Raw genomic sequence first — 17204 nt, 5'->3', positions numbered from 1 at the left:
TCCACTTGCGCTCGCCGAGTGGCGTCACCAGCGGTACTGTAATGACGATTGCAGCAGGAGGATGACAGCTTAGAAAGAAGAGGGCAATGGGGCTTCCTCCCAGAGGCGGTGCGGCACAGAGGAGCGCTCGCATCACAAGGTGACCCCCAGCTCCCCACCGCCACCACCGCTGTCACCGTCGACACCGCGTTCCGGCCGCTCCGCGCTCGCCCAGTCGCCTGGCCTCTTTCTCCCCCCCGCAGCCAAGATCTGTCGGACCGCTGGGGACCCAGGGAGCCGGGGGGCTAGGAGCTCACTTGGGTCTTTCCCCCTCCCCCCACTCTGAGAGCCCGGGATGGAGAGCCGAAAGGACATGGTTATGTTTCTGGATGGGGGTCAGCTTGGCACTCTGGTTGGCAAGAGGGTCTCCAATTTGTCCGAAGCCGTGGGCAGCCCGCTGCCCGAGCCACCCGAGAAGATGGTGCCCCGTGGTTGCCTGAGTCCGCGGGCTGGTCCTCCGGCCGCCCGGGAGCGCGGCGGGGGAGGCCTGGAAGAGGAGCCGGTCGACGGACTAGCAGGCAGCGCTGCGCGGCCGGGCGCCGAGTCGCGGGCAGCCGGGGCCGCAGTGCTCGGCCCCGGACCTCCGGCTGCCTCCGCCGACAGCCTCTCAGGCCAGGGGCAACCCAGCAGCTCGGACACCGAGTCGGATTTCTATGAAGAAATCGAGGTGAGCTGCACCCCGGACTGCGCCACGGGGAACGCCGAGTACCAGCACAGCAAAGGTAGCCACCGCGCCCCTTCTCTCCCCCGGCCTCCCAACGCGCCCACCTTCCACTTCAGCTCTGGAGGAGAGGAAGACACTCCTTTCCCCCAGGGCGGCGTGGCTGGGGGGACCCACCTGAGCAACTCTCCCCCGCTATCTGCGCCCTGGCGGGGGGTCTCCTTCTGTGCTCTGGCATTGGCGGGACTGAGGGTGACAGCTGTGCTTTGGGGGAAGGAGGGAGACGCAAGCCCTGGGCTTGAGGGGGATTCAAAGCGCACCCCAACCCCCCAGAGCTTTGAGGTACTGCTTCAACGGCGCGGGGAAGACACCTTCTCCCAGCGTGGGCGAGATCAAACGCGGGTCCGGGCAGTTTGTGGCTGGCGGAGTGTAAGGAGTATCCAGGCGCGGAAGCCGGGAGTCCATAAAGGACCGTAAAATCGCGGCCAACTCGGGCGCCCGGGTGCTGCGGCCCTTCGGCCAGTTTGCACGTCGGTCAGAGGTCCAAATTACCTTGTCACTTCCCGGGCTCGGTGGCGCCAGGTCGGAAATGGTCCCAATGATCTAATTGCCTTTGGTCTCCGGTTGCATTTGAAAAGGCAGAGCTCTGGCCCTCCCCCCTTCCCCTTTCCTTCCTAGTCCCACTTCTCCACCCAAAGGAAAAGGCGCTGCAGGGGGCAGGAGCCCCCCCTTCCTTGGGTTACACTCATATGGGGGGGCCGTCACACTGCTGTAACTGGAGAACCCCTCCCTGACCAGGGGCTAGCGGGGAGGGGGGGGTGAATGAGCAGGAAGGGAGTCTCCCTGAGAGGGGTGGAAAGCTAGTTGGAAGAGCCCACCAGCAGACAGTCCTCCACAAAGCCGTGCGGGTGGGTGAGAAGAGCCTGGTATGGACGAAAAACCACCCCCTGGCCTTGGCAGCCAACACCTTGTTGAGTACCCACATCCACGCATTACCATCTTGTCCACTCAGCCCAGACTAAGCATAGCATACCCTCAGACTAATCCATACTCCATTCATACGTAGTGAGGTAACAGGATACTCACACACCCCTGTGCCGTTCCACAACATATGCAGCCTAGTGCACATTCCCACACCTGCACCGCAGCCTGGCACACAAAGCAAGGAAACTCAGTCCCTGCCCAACTTCCTGCAACGCTCCAGCACAAAGGTGCATCTCAACTCACTTGCCTGTCAGATATGCATATCCTTGCCCACACCTGTCAATGGTGGGCAGAAAGTTCAGAGCGGCTGCATCTCCCCTGTGCCCCAAGGCAGGTAGGCAGGGCGGCTGGGGCTTTTGTTCCCAGCAGGCCTTACGGAGAGGCCTCCCAAACAGCAGCCCAGCCAGGCCTAATGGTTGCTGTGTGCTCCTCTGAATGGTGAGCCTCTGTCCTCCATTCCTGGGTTCTCAAAGTCCCTGCCACCCCCGCAGAGGCAGAGTCTGAGGCTACTGAGAAGGGGAATGTCCCTTTCCATCACCCCCTCCATACACACCCTTGGCCTACAGCCCCACATGAGCAGTGTCTGTGTGTCTGTTGTGTGTGCTGTGTGTGCGTATACTCTGGGCTCCCTGCACAGGGCCTGGCTCCGAGGCACTGACCAGCAGTCCCAATGGCAGCGGCGAGGCTCCCAAAAGCAATGGCAGTGGTGGCTCCCAGGGCACCTTGGCCTGCAGTGCTAGTGACCAGATGCGACGGTACCGTACTGCCTTCACCCGGGAGCAGATTGCACGGCTGGAGAAGGAATTCTACAGGGAGAACTATGTATCCAGGCCTCGGAGATGTGAGCTGGCGGCTGCTCTAAACCTGCCGGAAACCACAATCAAGGTAAGAGCTCCAGGGACCAGGAAGACGGGGTGCACCCAGTCAGGAGGAAATAAATACCAACTTCCCACTTCCTAAATCGTTAGCTAGGAATTGGGGCCTGGAGTCTCCCTGCCCACATGGCAGCTAGGCCGGGGGTGGCTAGGCCTGGTGCAGGTGCCAGGCGCCAGCAATTTGCCCACCTGACGGTCCCTAGGCGAGCGCGGCTGCCATGCGCTTGACGGTCCCTTTCCTAGCCAAATAAACAGCGGGGATGAAGTGCCTGTGCAGGTGACAAGGAAGTGCCCCATGGGAGAGCAGCAGGAAAGGGACATGTTTCCGGGTAATCTCTGCCCGCCGCCTCAGACCGGTGGAGTCCTCGGTGCCCCCATTACTTTGCCATCCACACCGGGTTCCGGCGTCCTGGCGGCGTGGGCAGAGGGGAGGAGGGACAGAGACTGGAGTGGCTCCCTGAGCCTCTCCGGGAGGGATTCCAGCTCCGGGTAGGGGGGTGGGATCTGCATCTGCCCCCGCCCAGAGGGGCTCCGCCTCCGCTCTTTCCTGTGCTGCCGGCACCGTCGCCCGCAGTGGGGCGGGACTTCTGGGCTCTGCGCGCCGGGCCCGCGCGGCCGCCGAACCCGCTCCTCTCCTCCCCGCCAGGTGTGGTTCCAGAACCGGCGCATGAAGGACAAGCGGCAGCGGCTGGCCATGACTTGGCCGCACCCGGCCGACCCAGCCTTCTACACGTACATGATGAGCCACGCGGCGGCCGCGGGCGGCCTGCCCTACCCCTTCCCGTCGCACCTGCCCCTGCCCTACTACTCGCCCGTGGGCTTGGGCGCTGCGTCCGCCGCGTCCGCCGCCGCCTCGCCCTTCAGCGGGCCGCTGCGCCCGCTCGATACCTTCCGCGTGCTTTCGCAGCCCTACCCGCGGCCCGAACTGCTGTGCGCCTTCCGCCACCCGCCGCTCTACCCGGGCCCGGCGCACGGACTGGGCACCGCGGCCGGCGGTCCCTGTTCCTGCCTCGCCTGCCACGGCGGCCCGGCCAACGGGCTGGCGCCCCGCGCCGCCGCCGCTGCCTCGGACTTCACCTGTGCCTCCACCTCCCGCTCGGACTCCTTCCTCACCTTCGCGCCCTCCGTGCTCAGCAAGGCCTCCTCTGTGGCGCTGGACCAGAGGGAGGAGGTGCCCCTCACGAGATAAGGGGCCGCCCGCCGGCAGCCGACTCCAGGACGCCCGTGGGCAACCCCCGGGGACTCAAGACAGCGCCCCTCCCCGCCCCCGGGGTACCGAGGGGAAAGAAGAGGGCCGCTGAGGACCAGCGGGATTTGGCCTCGAGCATCGGGACGCCCGGGAAGCGGCCGTGGCTGGCGCTTTTGGGGAGCAAGAGTGGGGGTGGGGAGGCCGTGGCTGAGAGACCTTCCTCTGGGGTGGCGCCTCTTTGTCGTTCTTCACCGGCCGCACTCCCCCTGACCCGGGCTGAGGCCGTGGTTCCAAAGCTAAACAAACTTAGCTGCAACAGCAACCGATATGCAGCCCCTAAGCTCCCCAGCCCCCCACTCCCAACCCCTTTCTCACCTGGAACCCCTCCCCCCTGCCAAGGCCAAGCCCACGCAATGGAAAGGGAAATTGCTGTCTCTCGGAACAAAATGCTGTGTATGCAGAGCAGGTAGAGATTAATCTTTGCCAGCTTTTCCAAGGCATGGCAAGGGGCTTGTGGATGGCAACGCACCAGCCATCTAGGAGAAAGAGGGAGAGGACTTACTACGGCGGAGAATCCTGGCCCTCCCAAGGAAGCTGGGGGCTCTCTGACCCTCCTGGAGCCTCAGTTTCACAATATTCTCTGATTCTAGCATCTACCACCACCTGATCTCTTTCCTCTCTCCTAGCTTCTTGATATCTCTCTTGTAACTTCATCTCCACCCCTACTTTTTGTGTACCGAGGGCAGGGAGGCTGCAGATACCCCAGGCTCCCCTGGCAGCTTCTACCAAGCCTCTTCTCCCTGAGCCCAACACACACCCTGATTAGCAAGCGATGTGTGTGAGGAGGGTTTTTGAATGTTGAATGTATAATATGATCACCATGCGGCTGGCTGGCCGTGGAGCCCAGAGCTGAGCTGTTAACAAGGCGCCCAGGGAAGAGCTTAGGGAGCAGGGACCTCATCTCTCTCCCTCGGTATCTGGTGGCAAATTAGAAGCAATTTCCAGCCCTTGCCTTCCCTTCACCAGGAGCTTTCTGGCCCTTCCCTTTGCATTTGGCATTTTACATTCTTCTGTCTCCCAAGCTGCCAATGGGGCTTGACTTTCCAATTACTAGCGGGAGCCTTCTGCCCCTTCTGGGGACCTTGTCTCTCCCCTCCACCAGGGTTTGTTTGGGAACCACTCCCAAACTCTCACTTCCACAGTCATTCTTGCAGCCAATTTTTGAGAGAGGAGAACTTGTACCCCACCCCACCCCCTACCTCCAAGGCAAGTTTCACCCTGACTGGGAGGGAGTGGTTCTTCCTGTAGGGAATGAATTTGATTTGGTTTTCCTTTGACGCCCAAAGAATTTGCTGTTACAATTTGTTGACCATGTTGCAATAAAGCTGGATATGATTCTCACTTTAGCATTTTAAATTTTTTGGCAGCGGGCAGTATGTTAAGTCCTTTTAAATGACTAGTTCAGCCGTCATAGGCTTGGGTAGGCAAGGAGTCAAATAGACGGTCACACAGTCTCCCAAGCCTCTATTGGGCATTGGGAGGCTCCAAATGGACATTGCACAGAGGTGGAGAAGGAGGGTTCTGAGCTGAGCTGCCCTGGCGTGTGAGTTTCCTTAATTCTGTGCATGCTAGGAGACTTGGCTCAACTGGCCCAGCAGAGCACTGATCCCATCAGGGGCTCACCCTGATGGTTCCTTCTCCAGTTGCCCCAACCCTTTGAGGAAAGGGGACTCTGGACTCTGGTCTCTGTGGATCCTACCTCCACCCCAACCCAAGGTGGAGACGAATGAGGTAGTGGGGGTGGAGCTTGAGCACTGCAGAGAGCTGGGTTTGCTGGTCAAGCTGGGTCTGCATCTTAGGGTGAGGGGAGAGGAGGGAGGAGGACTCCTGAGTTGGGATGGGAGGGTTTGAATCTTCTTCAGACTGGAAGTCATCTCCAAGGATGGAATTCTGGTCAGGGCAAAGGGACAGACAGTGCTGAGTGGCCACCTCATTGTCATCCTCTGTCCCCATAGGAGAGCCACTGTGGCTGTCTCTGAAGAGATGGGTGTCATCAGCAGGCTGGGCGCTCAGGATTGCATGGACTCAAGGGTCCTCTGCTGGTGTATCCATGGGCAGGCGGGGACTCTTTAATCTGCCTCCATCCCCCCTTGGGGTTTAGAGCAAACCCTCCCAAACATAGCACTCCCCGCCCTCCCAAGCAAAGCCTTGTGCTGAGGTTTCCAGTATCCTCTCTGCCACTCACCCCACCCCCCAGCCCTGAGCAGCTCCCTCTGCAGTTGGGAAGCTCCAGGTGCCAAACCCCGGCAAATTTCTCGGTTACTTCACATCGGACCAAGATTGCTTGCGACAGGTAAATGGGCTGCGGGTTGCCGTAATGCCAGGCGTATTTTCAGTTAATAGGGAGGGAAAATGAGGTGTCTGCAGCAATATTGGAAAGTACAAGATCGATGATCTGGCCTCGTGTCCAATCAGCAGCCTTTAATTGACTGTATTTTCTGGGTAATTGAGCCTCTCTTCCTCCAAATTGCAGTGGAAGATATAACAATACATCTTGCCAGGAGGAATTACTCATTATTTCATAATGAAATTTCCCTTTTGCCAAGGTTTGCGGTTTGGTGCTAGGCACGCACTACTCACACTCCCTCGAAGACCCCCACACCTAAAAATAGGCTTTTCTGCCTGCGCCAGCAGCAGCGTCTGGCCGGATACTTCCATTTTGGTGATGGGGTGGGGGCGGCTGGATGGGACATGATCGTGAACAAGGCCCTGCTCGTCCACAGCCTCCATCTCTTCATCTGTAAAAGGAGAAGGCTAGACCAAGCAGTAGGACTGACACTGTTGTTTTCGTATTATTGTTTTTGTTTTTCAATTTTCTGAGCATCTCTACTTAGTTTTCCCCCATCTCGGTCCCATTTTGCAGGTGGAAAAACGGAGGTTCTGGTCTCACACAGCTATTAGTGACTCATGTAGCTATGAGCTCCCGGCTCCGTTGGCTTCCCCTCCCCTGTCCTAGGCCTCTTTGGGGCCCAGAGTCCATGGTCACCCCTCGCGAAGTCTGACACCTCACATCCGACTCATACTTTCCCTGGGCTCCTCAACCTATTCGGGACCCAGCGGGGCCTGGGAGCGCAGACCAGCGCTCAGCCGCGGTCCATCGGTCCGGGAAGGGAAGACCAGCCACCCAGCAGCCCGAGTGCGCGCTCAGCGCGAGCCGTCGCCGTCTTGTTAGCGAGTGATTGATTGCCTTATTAAAGCGTGTTCTTGTAAGTGTGACCAAACTGATTGCATTGCATATGTTTGGGATAATGCTCATTTTAAACAACAGGATAAGGAGGATGAGCTCGGCAGAGCCTCCGAAGACGAAATGATTCCGGCCAGCAGCTCCTTAACTCTGGCATTAAATTGCCCAGTTACATAGCAAATCACTTGGTTCCTCCACCCTTGTCCCCATTTTTTTTTCCTGGCCTGCAGTTTGATCGCATCCCCCAATGTTGTCTGTCCCACGAATGATTTCTCTAGTGACTATATCGGCCCTGCTTTCCCAACCGGGAAACCCGCGCCGGCACATTCCAGACATCGAGTCCCTCTGCCCCCATCCCAGGCAGAGGGAGAGGTGATTCAGAATGCACCCTCTCACCCCAGGCCTCCCAGGGGTATATGGCCCTAGACGGTCGTGGCAAACGGGAGCTTAGGTCCCCGCTGCAGTCGCGTGCCTCCCCACCCCCAGCCTAGGACTTTCGCAAAAGTTTAAAAGATTCTTTTGTTCTCCAGGCTTTTCCCGCTCGATTGCTTCCATTATTCCGCAATCGAGGAAACACCCTTCGCCATATGTCGGCTGAAGAGCGTGGGTGTCACGGACAGACAGTTGTCGAGGGTGGCCAGACGAATGGCATTCTCGTAGTGGAAAGAGCTTTTCCTTCCTAGCATCCTCTCCAAGCACCGTCGTCCGGAGTGAGTGAGGGAGTAGTGTCAGAGAATGGGGGGAGGAAAAGGAGGTTGGGCCAAAGAATTGGGATTTTCTTCCAATTACTCTACCCCCAACCAATCCTTGTGGCCAGGTTCTCTTTCTGGGCCTGTTCCCTAACAAAGAAATCCTCAGCCAGCCTCCACCCACTCCAGTCGACTTGCACGGGAGCCAAACTGCTGGCAGATTGAACTTCCTAAGGGTCACCTTTCAGATACTCTGGAATTCTGATTTGTTCAAGCTGATGGTGGTTATCAGGACAAGTCAGAAACGACGCCACTCTTTGGGGTGTCATTTGTAAGTGTAGTCGCACGGATTCGTTTGCAAGATCCAGCTAAAATGTGTCTGGATAAGTGACTTGATCTAAACGGCAAATTTCTCCCATCACCCAGCTTTTCCCTGGCTCTTGCGGGGGCAGACATATCAGACCGCATTAGGGCGAAACCGAGGCCCAGCTCACCATTGGTGCCAGGTTGTGGACCCCGAGATGTTGATTCTGAAGGGGGAAAAAAACCGACGGCAAAACGCATGCTACCATCTACAAAGCACAAAGAAACACAAAGTCGTTTCCAAAATCGCCTTCTCAGCAAATAAGCGTGTGATATTCTGAGCAGGAGAGAGAGAAAGATTGCCACTTAAAAATAACATGAAAGCATTAAGTAATTATTTAAAACAAGGCTGTTTAGAAAAATATTTGTATTTATTGCAGCTGCTCAATTGGCCTCGTTAAAGTCGGCGAGCATTTAAATTGTGTTACAATCTCATTTAAATCCCACGCCGTTCCAGCAGGCTGAAGAGCTTGAATAGACCAATCACTTCATAATGATGATGAATGAGAAATTAATTCAGATACAAGCAAGACAATTTAGGCCTTCATCTGTTTAAATAGCCTTCCAATATTATTCGCGATCGCGGGTCACAGATTGAATCAATTGTCCAATCTTGTGAAAGTCATATCCTTGCATCTTCATCGAGATTATTTATAGCGCAGTGAGGACTGCTGAAAGGTATACGCTGTTAACAGGGACAGTTACTCAAAGGGAAGCGTTTATAAAATGGAAAACAAATGCCGGGGTTAGTAACAAATGGGATCAAAAGCAGTCATTGCAGTCTGGCTCCTCGAGGGAAGCGAGCTGGCGTGGCCCCCGCAGTATGAGGGGCGCTGGGGGCTCGGCCTCTAGCCTCTCCTCCACCCAGGTGAGGCCGGGGCTTCCGGGCGCGCCAGCCAGCTCTCTGGCTGCCGTGACGACCCGGGGCCGCCCTCGCCTAGGCCCGCTTCAAGTCTGGCGGGAAGCCGCGGCAAGGCCCTCGCGCCCCGGCCCGGGCGGCGGCCGGTGTGGCCCGGGCCCCGCATCTGGAGGCACCGCGCCCGCGGACATCGACCCCAGGCCGTGCCCTTTGCGCCGGGGCCTCGGCCACGCCCAGGATCCACCAGAGTCCGACATACTCTGGCCTCAGCCGCAAGGGTCGGGAGGCCTCGCCGCGCGCACGGGGCGGGGTAGCAGGACTTCTGGACTCTGGACGCTCGGTTTCTTCTTACCCTTGGCCTCGGGCTAAGCCGACAGCCGAAGCGCCCCTATTTCCACGGGGTCGCTCACCCCGCCATTCCAGGGCCGGAAGCTCGCCTGGGGTCGCCTCACTTCCTGCGGGGCCTGGGCCCCTCTCCGGCCTGCTTCTCCGGGTGCCCTCGGGCCTGCGAGTGGCATCCCGCTCTGCAAAGAAGAGCCAGTTCCTTCCTTCCGCCATCGAAGTGCCGCTCCCCGCATGCTGAACTAACCCCTCCCGGGGACGCCGGTTCCCACGAGCTGTCCGCCTCGCATCCCCAGTGCAGCCCAGGAGGCCGTCACGACTTCGAGGTGACATGTGCCTCCCCGAGGTGTCCGCTTCCCCTTCCTCGGCCGGGTTAGGCAGAGACCCTGAGCAGTGTGCGCGGGGAAGTGGGTTTGTTTTTTCCCCGAATCGGTCCGGGCGCGTTAGTGGTAACCTAGTGTGCCGCGTCTACACGGGCTCTGTTTGTTCGCGGGCCCAGAGGCGATCGAGTCTTTCCAGGCGGAGCTCTGTGGGGATAAATGTGAGATGGGCTCAAAACAGACGAGCGGGAAAGATCGTTTGAGGTGCCGGGCCTGGAGTAGGAGAGGAGAGCGTGGGGCTCCCAGCGAACACAGAGCGGGGTCCACGCGGTACAGCACCCGCCCCACCCCCGTCGCGTCGAGGTGCTTTTTATTTTATTTTTTATTCCTCTGTATTTCTGTGTTTTGAAACAAAGGCCCAACTAATGGATTCCTGGCGCTCTGAGGACCCACTCCCGGGAGCGACTTTGATGTATTGCTGTCCAATTAGTGCCTTTAATTGGTGTCCTCGGGGACAGGCCGGCCCGGAGCTGGGACACAGCCTCCTCTCGCCTCTCCTACACACTGGAAAGGTAAAATTTATAACGCACTGTAGCAATCCCTTGGGAGAGCGAGCGAGGGAGGGAGGCCGGGAAGGAAGGGAGAGGTACAGCTCCGTTTTGTAGAGCCCGGACCCTCCAGGCGCGAGGTCGTGGATAAGGGTCCAGATCCCCCGGTTTCTACAGTTTCCTGACTCCCTCGCGGTCCTGGCAGGAGGGCTCGGGCGTCTGAGTCGCTGAGGATTATAAATTTGCTCGCAGAAAGGCCAAGGGAGCGCGCATCGTCTGTAGAAGCCCACCCCATGTGGTCTCTCATCTCGTTAATAATGGCTGTTTGTTAACAAGGATGCGGAGGTTAAATAATCTGGGTGGAAGATTAAACACGCCTCATCAAGGCGCTGGGAGCCGAGTTGCACAGAGACCTGAGCCGGAGCCGCCTGGCTCCCTGGAACCTAGAGGAAGGTGGGAATAAAGCGCCTGCAAGGAGCCCTGGGGTAGAGGAGGAGTGAAGTCCTAGGCCCCCTTTTCAGGGTGTTTCCCCCATAAAGTTAGCACAGACCCAACGCCATGTAGTGTTGAATAGAAAATCCATCTAGGAGCCCACCCCATTGAAGTGTGGATGTCAAACCCTGTCAGGGGAGTCTGCTGGAGATCAGAAATGGAGACCTCGGTCTGAATCCAAGGCCCCACTTTGAGGAGTGGTGGCTAGCTGCTGCCTCTCAAGCCTTACAAACTCACAACTCTGGGAAGTAAGGGGTATTTGTACACACGTCATTCACAGTGAATTGCAAAGCGGAAGATGAGGCTTCACGCTTGGGTTCTGTCCTTAAATAGCTGTGTAATCTCTATTACATTATTTTCCTAGCTTCATTTTCTTATTGTATAAGATAGACAGTAGATAGGGCTTGATATAGATGATATATAATATTTCTTTTTCTTTCCTCCAGCTCTCACCAGAGTTAGGGATGTGGGCATCTTCTCAGGTACTCTGTCTCCATCCAGCCTTGGAGGGTTCAGTCAAGGAGGATTTTATTCAGCAAACACTTGAGGGCCTACTATGTGCCAGTTACCGTGCAGTGTGTATTTTTTTTTTAACTGTGACAGCAGAATATCAATTTGTATACCCCCGTGTGTATCACTCCCAATTCCCCAATATAATCTTTTGTGAAGGAAAACAAGACAGAAAGAACTCAAGGGAGAGAGTAGAATAGAATGTGCGTACGTGTAGGGTACAGTAGAGAGACTGTAGGGTGCGGGACAAAGGGATCAATAAAAGAAGTACAGAACTTGTTAAGATGGCAAGGAAGTCAGGGAGGATGAATACTGCAGAGGTAGTTCCGTGATGGAGAGTACTTTCAAGGGAGCAGAGAGAAAGTCCTCTTCTGCATGCCCCAGTGCTTTGACAGTGAACTAAAGGTAAAGGATCCCTGAACTTGACTAGGAGACCCGTGACTTATTCATCTGGTATTGCTAATTTTCTGCTTATATGTTATTTCCATAGTTAGAGTTCCACTCTTACTAATTCCCCAAACATACCACTTTCTGAAGCCACCAAACAGGAAACCCAGCTGCTAGGCAGGGTTTCTTCAAGCTTCTGGCTGATGGCATCTGGGCTCAAGAAAGGCAGTGGGCAAGTGCTCCATTGAGGTTTTTCCTTCAGCTCAGCAGTAATTGTGGCTCCTACAGTTCTCTGCCTTCACTTGGAAAGTCCAGTGACCAGATTTGTGGCGCTGGGCAGTGAGGTTGAAGAGCTAACCTTTATCGAGTACTTGGTCTCATGCATTTACTGGTCTATGCTTTCCATGCATTATTTCATTTAATTCCCACAACAACCCCTTGAGGTGCATACTATTATAATTCTCATTTTACAGATGAGGAAATGGAAGCATAGAGAGCTAGTAACTTGCCTGTTTCACACAGCTAGTAGATCAGTCTGATTCCGGAGTTTACATTGCTGATCATGTCACTAAAGCTGCTTTTGTGGTGTAGTATGGTGGCTAAGGGCAGACTGAGAGTATATTTCGCCACGAGTTACTAACATCAGAAATGGGCTCTAGATAAGGGCAGCTAGTGAAGGAGGCAGGGTGGACTCGTGTCTGCTTGTAAAGACCACAACCCTACTCTGCCTTCCAAAAATACCATCTCCAATTTCTTTGGTGGACGTGCAGTGAGCAGTGCAGTCCAATGACTATATCAATAAGTATTTATTGAGCACCTACTCTATGGCCATACCAGACTTACGTTTACACAGTATTTCTCTCTCCTCCAGTTTAGTGCTGATGTGGCTTTGACTGTGTTTGTAATCTATTACAGCTGCCCAACTTCTCCTTATCATAAAGTTATAGCTTCAGCTGGAGCCATGAAAGATGATATGGCATGAATGTAGTCTGGGGTGTGGGGAGGCAGTATGTCAGATACTTGGTTAGGACTCCCAGTCCTACCTGACCTAGCTAGTACTATCGACTTAGCTAAAAGCTGACTCAAAAATGGGCAACCAGGAGGTCCAGTAGCAGCACCCAAAGGGGCAAAAGCTTCTTCTTTTTTTTTTTAATTAATTAATTTTTGGCTCCGTTGGGTCTTCGTTGCTGCACGTGGGCTTTCTCTAGTTGCGGTGAGCAGGGGCTACTCTTCGTGGTGGTGCGTGGGCTTCTCATTGCAGTGGCTTCTCTTGTTGTGGAGCACGGGCTCTAGGTGTGCAGCCTTCAGTAGTTGTGGCTCATGGGCTCTAGCATGCAGGCTCAGTAGTTGTGGTGCACGGGCTCTAGGAACGTGAGCTTCAGTAGTTGTGGCATGCGGGCTCAGTTGCTCTGCGGCATGTGGGATCTTCTCGGACCAGGTCTCGAACCCATGTCCCCTGCATTGGCAGGCGGATTCTTAACCACTGCACCACCAGGGAAGTCCCCAGGGGGCAAGCTTTTGCTACTGGGCTACATAATTACAGAAGTGGAGCAAAAGTAGCAAAAGCATGGAAGATGCATTATTACTCAGCAGCCTGAGGTAAAAGATAAAAGCTATGGGACTGGCAAGAGAAATTGATGCAAAGAGAGCAGGGCAAATAAGACTCTCAGACTTGTTAGGCTGCTGATGACGTTCAGGTGAGGGCTGCAGTCCTAGAGGGGAAGGCTGGAGTAACAGGAGGAAAACATGGCTGAGACCTAATTGCCCCTGTCCTATTATAGTAAAAGAACCCCTGTTTTTAGCTGGATAAATGGCCACCCTGTAATAAAGGCTACCAGCAAGATGTGGCCATGTGACCAAGTTCTGGCCAATGGGAGGTAAGCAGACCTGATGTGTGTGGCTTAATAGAAGTGTCTCTTTATTGTCTTTAAATATACTTGATATACTCAGATTATCTACCGAGTAACCCAGGTTTTAGTAGTTTGGATATCCTGCGTAACTGGAGGCCCCCTGATAGTTCAAAGCCAGGAATAACCTCAAGGTCATTTAGCCAAACTACTTTACTTTACAAGTCTTCCAGTTTTCTCTAGGTAAAATGAACCTCGTATGGCTACTGTGGTTTTAGAGCAGACACAGGATGTTACATAGGATATATGCCACCTCTATCCTCGCTTTATTTTTGAAGCCAAGTCTGGGGTGACTGCACATTCCTTTCGTATTTGCCTTGGGCAATTCTAAGTCCCAACACCAAGTCCAGATCCAAAGGCCAAAGCTGCATTACTTCACGGCACTCTAGGAACTTCACTGGAAGCTGGCGTTGCAACTGTACATCTCCAGGGTTAGCAATTGAAGTTAGTGAAAGGCCGGGTGCTGAGAAAAACAGGCATACTCTTGCCTGGATGTTACCCTCCTAAACCCCCAGGAAGGAAGTGCAAAGGAGGATTTACAAGCGGCTCCAGAAGGTAAGCCTTCTGTTGACTTTAGTGTGCCTAGGGGGGCAGAACCTTTGGAGAGCCCCACCAGTTTCTGTTATCTAGATGACCAGAACCGGCCAGGTGACTTTGGGAAGCACGATTGTTCAAGATCAGAGATAGGGTTTGGGGGTGGCGGTGACTCTGGAAGAAATATGTATAAAAAACAGTCTTGTATCTCCAAAGAGAACTTCTAGAATTCCAGAAAAGTGATCTTCGCACTGCCTGAAACAGGGTCTCTTTCTGAACTATTATGATGTTGTTGCAGAAGAGCCAATAATTCTACTTTCTGCTGGGAAAAAAAGGGTTATTTTATTTCTTTCAGAAATTGATTTAATTCAACACATACATAGTAATTCTTGAAATACCAGAGACATCTTGATAAGGATGTCTTCTCTCGGCTGCCATAGCCAGAGGCTTGCATTTGCTGGGATGTCTGGATCCGATCAAAGGAGATAAAAAAGAAAAGAAGAGGGAGAGTGGAGTATAACCACAAGTCTTAGCAAACCACTCAAGTAATAAAGTGGATGGATGGAAACAGGAAACACCACTTGGGTTGGAGACCCACACTTGGATTTGAACTCATGGAATAAAGTGCACAAGCTCTTGATCGCTTGGAGGAAAGTCACTAATCTCACCCCTAGAATATACTAATGACTCTACCCCAGATCTGATAATCTCTTAATAAATTAGAATTACCATTTTGGCCTGGTGAACATGTTACTCTTATTTTATCTATAACAAGGTTTTTGTAAAATGTGACAAAGTGTTCTTAACTGGTCTCATTGTATTTCTCCATCTTTGGAGGAGTCGGGATTATGGATACACAAGTGGGAGCACTGCAGAAACTTAGATGACTTCAAATGACTGTCTGTTTGAGGGTGGACACTGTTTGTATGTTATATGATTGCCTGTCTCTGGTTTGGGAAGAGGAAGCGAGAGGTTTATATAGGCTCTGAGAAGCAGCAGGGGAGTTCTTGGCTTTGTTGATGGCATGTGCTGGTTTCCTGGACTATTTGTGGGAAGGTCTGCGTCAGACTTAATTTCTTAAACTTGGCGTTATCCTACAGTGAACTGAAGTTCAGATCTACTTCCCTTGACCCCTGTATCCACAGTACTACCCAGGAATGCTCTTCGGATCAGAATCTCTACCTTATTAGGATGAGTTTCACAAAACTTTTAAAAGATTATTAGAAGCCTTTCAAGCGGCAGTTTCTGCTTAAGGTTAGATGTGAATTTAACTGAGTGCTGTTTTAACACGGTATATCTACTTCCGGTTGTGTGGTATGGGTTTGCCTAGTGATGGGATAGTACTTCACATCAGTGATGATTTTGAGATGGAATCCTACCTTCAGTGATCAACTGTGGAACCCTTAATTTGTCTCCTCACCTGTGAAGTTAAGTCCCAGTGACATATAGTGTTAGTTTGGCCCTTTTACTACAACGTAATTTTTAGATGCTGTCCCTAAGAAATTGCCTCGACTTACATAGTGAGTGTTTGAATGCTCTGCTGATGGACAATTTCGTTGGTTAAAGGAAGTAGCCTTGGTTATTGGCTAATAAACATGGTTTAGAACAAGTTCTCTGCCTTATTCCTTCCTTCCTTCAAAGTCAATTATTCCAATTTCAGGACAAAGCAACACATTCTTGGGAGAAGGGGTATGTGAAATAGCCTCATTTTTGGCTTGCACTCTGCCTTTAATCCCATTCTTCAGATCATGTCTCATTTCCCATCAAGTAGAGTCATGAAATACAAATGAACGGGACCTAACAGTGCTGTATGGACGGGTGAGGATAATTGGTTCCCAAAATTTTGTTTATCAGTTACTTGGTATAGTACAGAAAGTAGGTCAGTGTATATGGTGATTTTATAAAAGGTGAAAAATTAAGCTTCTTTAGTGTGGCTTATCTCAGAGGAAAATGTATGATTTGAGAAGCAAAAACTGAGCCAGATTAAAATGGATATTCATGTAAGAGTGTTAAATGGCTTTCAGAGAGTGAAATCTTAAAAAAGCACCTTTTCATTTCAAGGATTTTTAAGTACTAGTTATAAACATATGAAGGGTTGATATAAGTAGACTTAATTTTATATACTTGGTGGGGGCATGAAAAAACTTTACTAAAAGAAATTGTGTATTTTGAACCATACTTTGCTAGTGATTTCTGTTATAATTTTGGAAATATGTCCTTATATAAACAATTTTCATCTAATACATATCAGAAATCCAGCACTAGACTTCTGGTATTCATGTCAAGCTGTATTATCTATGCTTAGTCTCTGTGCATTTAATTCTCCTACTGTCTCTTTAAAGAAGCAAGTCAAATGAACAATCAACCTGTATGATTTTCAATTCCCATTGAAAACAACACTGATCCCTGTTCATTGTAAATTCATATCTACAACACTGGTCTTTGCTATTGCTTGAGAGTCCTTTGAACACTTTAGCTGGGAGAGCAGTATGAACAGTTTCTAAAACAGCTCAAATGGAAGTAGATCCAGATTCATATGAAATGTCAGTCAGAAACAAAAGAGGCAGCTTGAAGTAGTGGAAAGTGTAGGCTTTGAAACCAGGAAAGCCTGAGCTCAAGTTCCCTTTCACCACTCTAGTATCTGGGTGTGAAAATTAACCTCCTAAACCTCAGGGTCTTCTTTGAGGAAGGTACCTACCTAGTTCTTGTGTAATATGGAATGTAAAACTGATAGCAAAGCCATAAACTTCCTGCCTGCCCCCAAAGCCTGAGCGATTAGTAACACACTTCCTCCTAACAATTCCGGCACCTGAAGATAAGGTAGGAAGCTTTGAAGTGCAGACTGTGTCAGCAGGGGTAATCTTCCCTGGAGGCAATGTATACCTAAAATCTTCCAGGAGCGAGAATTGCAAATTGTATCACTAAAAGATAAGTTTAAAATCCTGTTTGGACCATTTTGAATTTTAGGAATATCAAGGTGATGTGAGACACAGCAGCTGGAGCAAAGACTTTAGAAACCCTGGTTGGTTCGGCATGGTGAGTTGTTTGGTGAAAAATAAGAAAAGCCAAGCCACTGGCATATGTCAGAGCCTGGGAAGCCTTTCTCTCTTCCCTTTTCTCAAGGATTCTGAGATAAATTTCAGAGGGTCAGGTTGGGGATTTGGGCCATGGGAGCAATTTCAATCCCGCTCTGTTCCATACCTTCTCTCAGCCCTATTTCTGGTCTAGAAAGATACCTCTCCTTATCCCCCTCTTTCTACA

General features: G+C 52.4%; 1 protein-coding gene across 1 annotated transcript; it reads left to right on the top strand.

The window, feature by feature from the left end:
* Positions 1-334: 334 nt before the first annotated feature.
* Positions 335-3748, top strand: EVX1 (even-skipped homeobox 1). The gene is made up of 3 exons (XM_030856964.2): positions 335-761; positions 2322-2569; positions 3206-3748. Exons 1-3 carry the CDS (start codon positions 335-337, stop codon positions 3746-3748), a joined length of 1218 nt encoding a protein of 405 aa, XP_030712824.1.
* The last annotated feature ends 13456 nt before the right edge of the window (positions 3749-17204 follow it).

The sequence above is a fragment of the Globicephala melas genome, chromosome 9, assembly GCF_963455315.2.
Source record: "Globicephala melas chromosome 9, mGloMel1.2, whole genome shotgun sequence".
Lineage (NCBI taxonomy): Eukaryota > Metazoa > Chordata > Mammalia > Artiodactyla > Delphinidae > Globicephala > Globicephala melas.
The sequence above is the reverse complement of the archived record's forward strand: the minus strand, read 5'-3'. Positions and strand labels throughout refer to the sequence as shown.

Coding starts and splice junctions, on each gene's coding strand:
- EVX1 (XM_030856964.2), top strand. CDS start 335: ATGGAGAGCCGAAAGGACATGGTTATGTTTCTGGATGGGGGTCAGCTT. Junction 762..2,321: donor CGAGTACCAGCACAGCAAAG/GTAGCCACCGCG, acceptor CTCCCTGCACAG/GGCCTGGCTCCGAGGCACTG. Junction 2,570..3,205: donor TGCCGGAAACCACAATCAAG/GTAAGAGCTCCA, acceptor CCTCCCCGCCAG/GTGTGGTTCCAGAACCGGCG.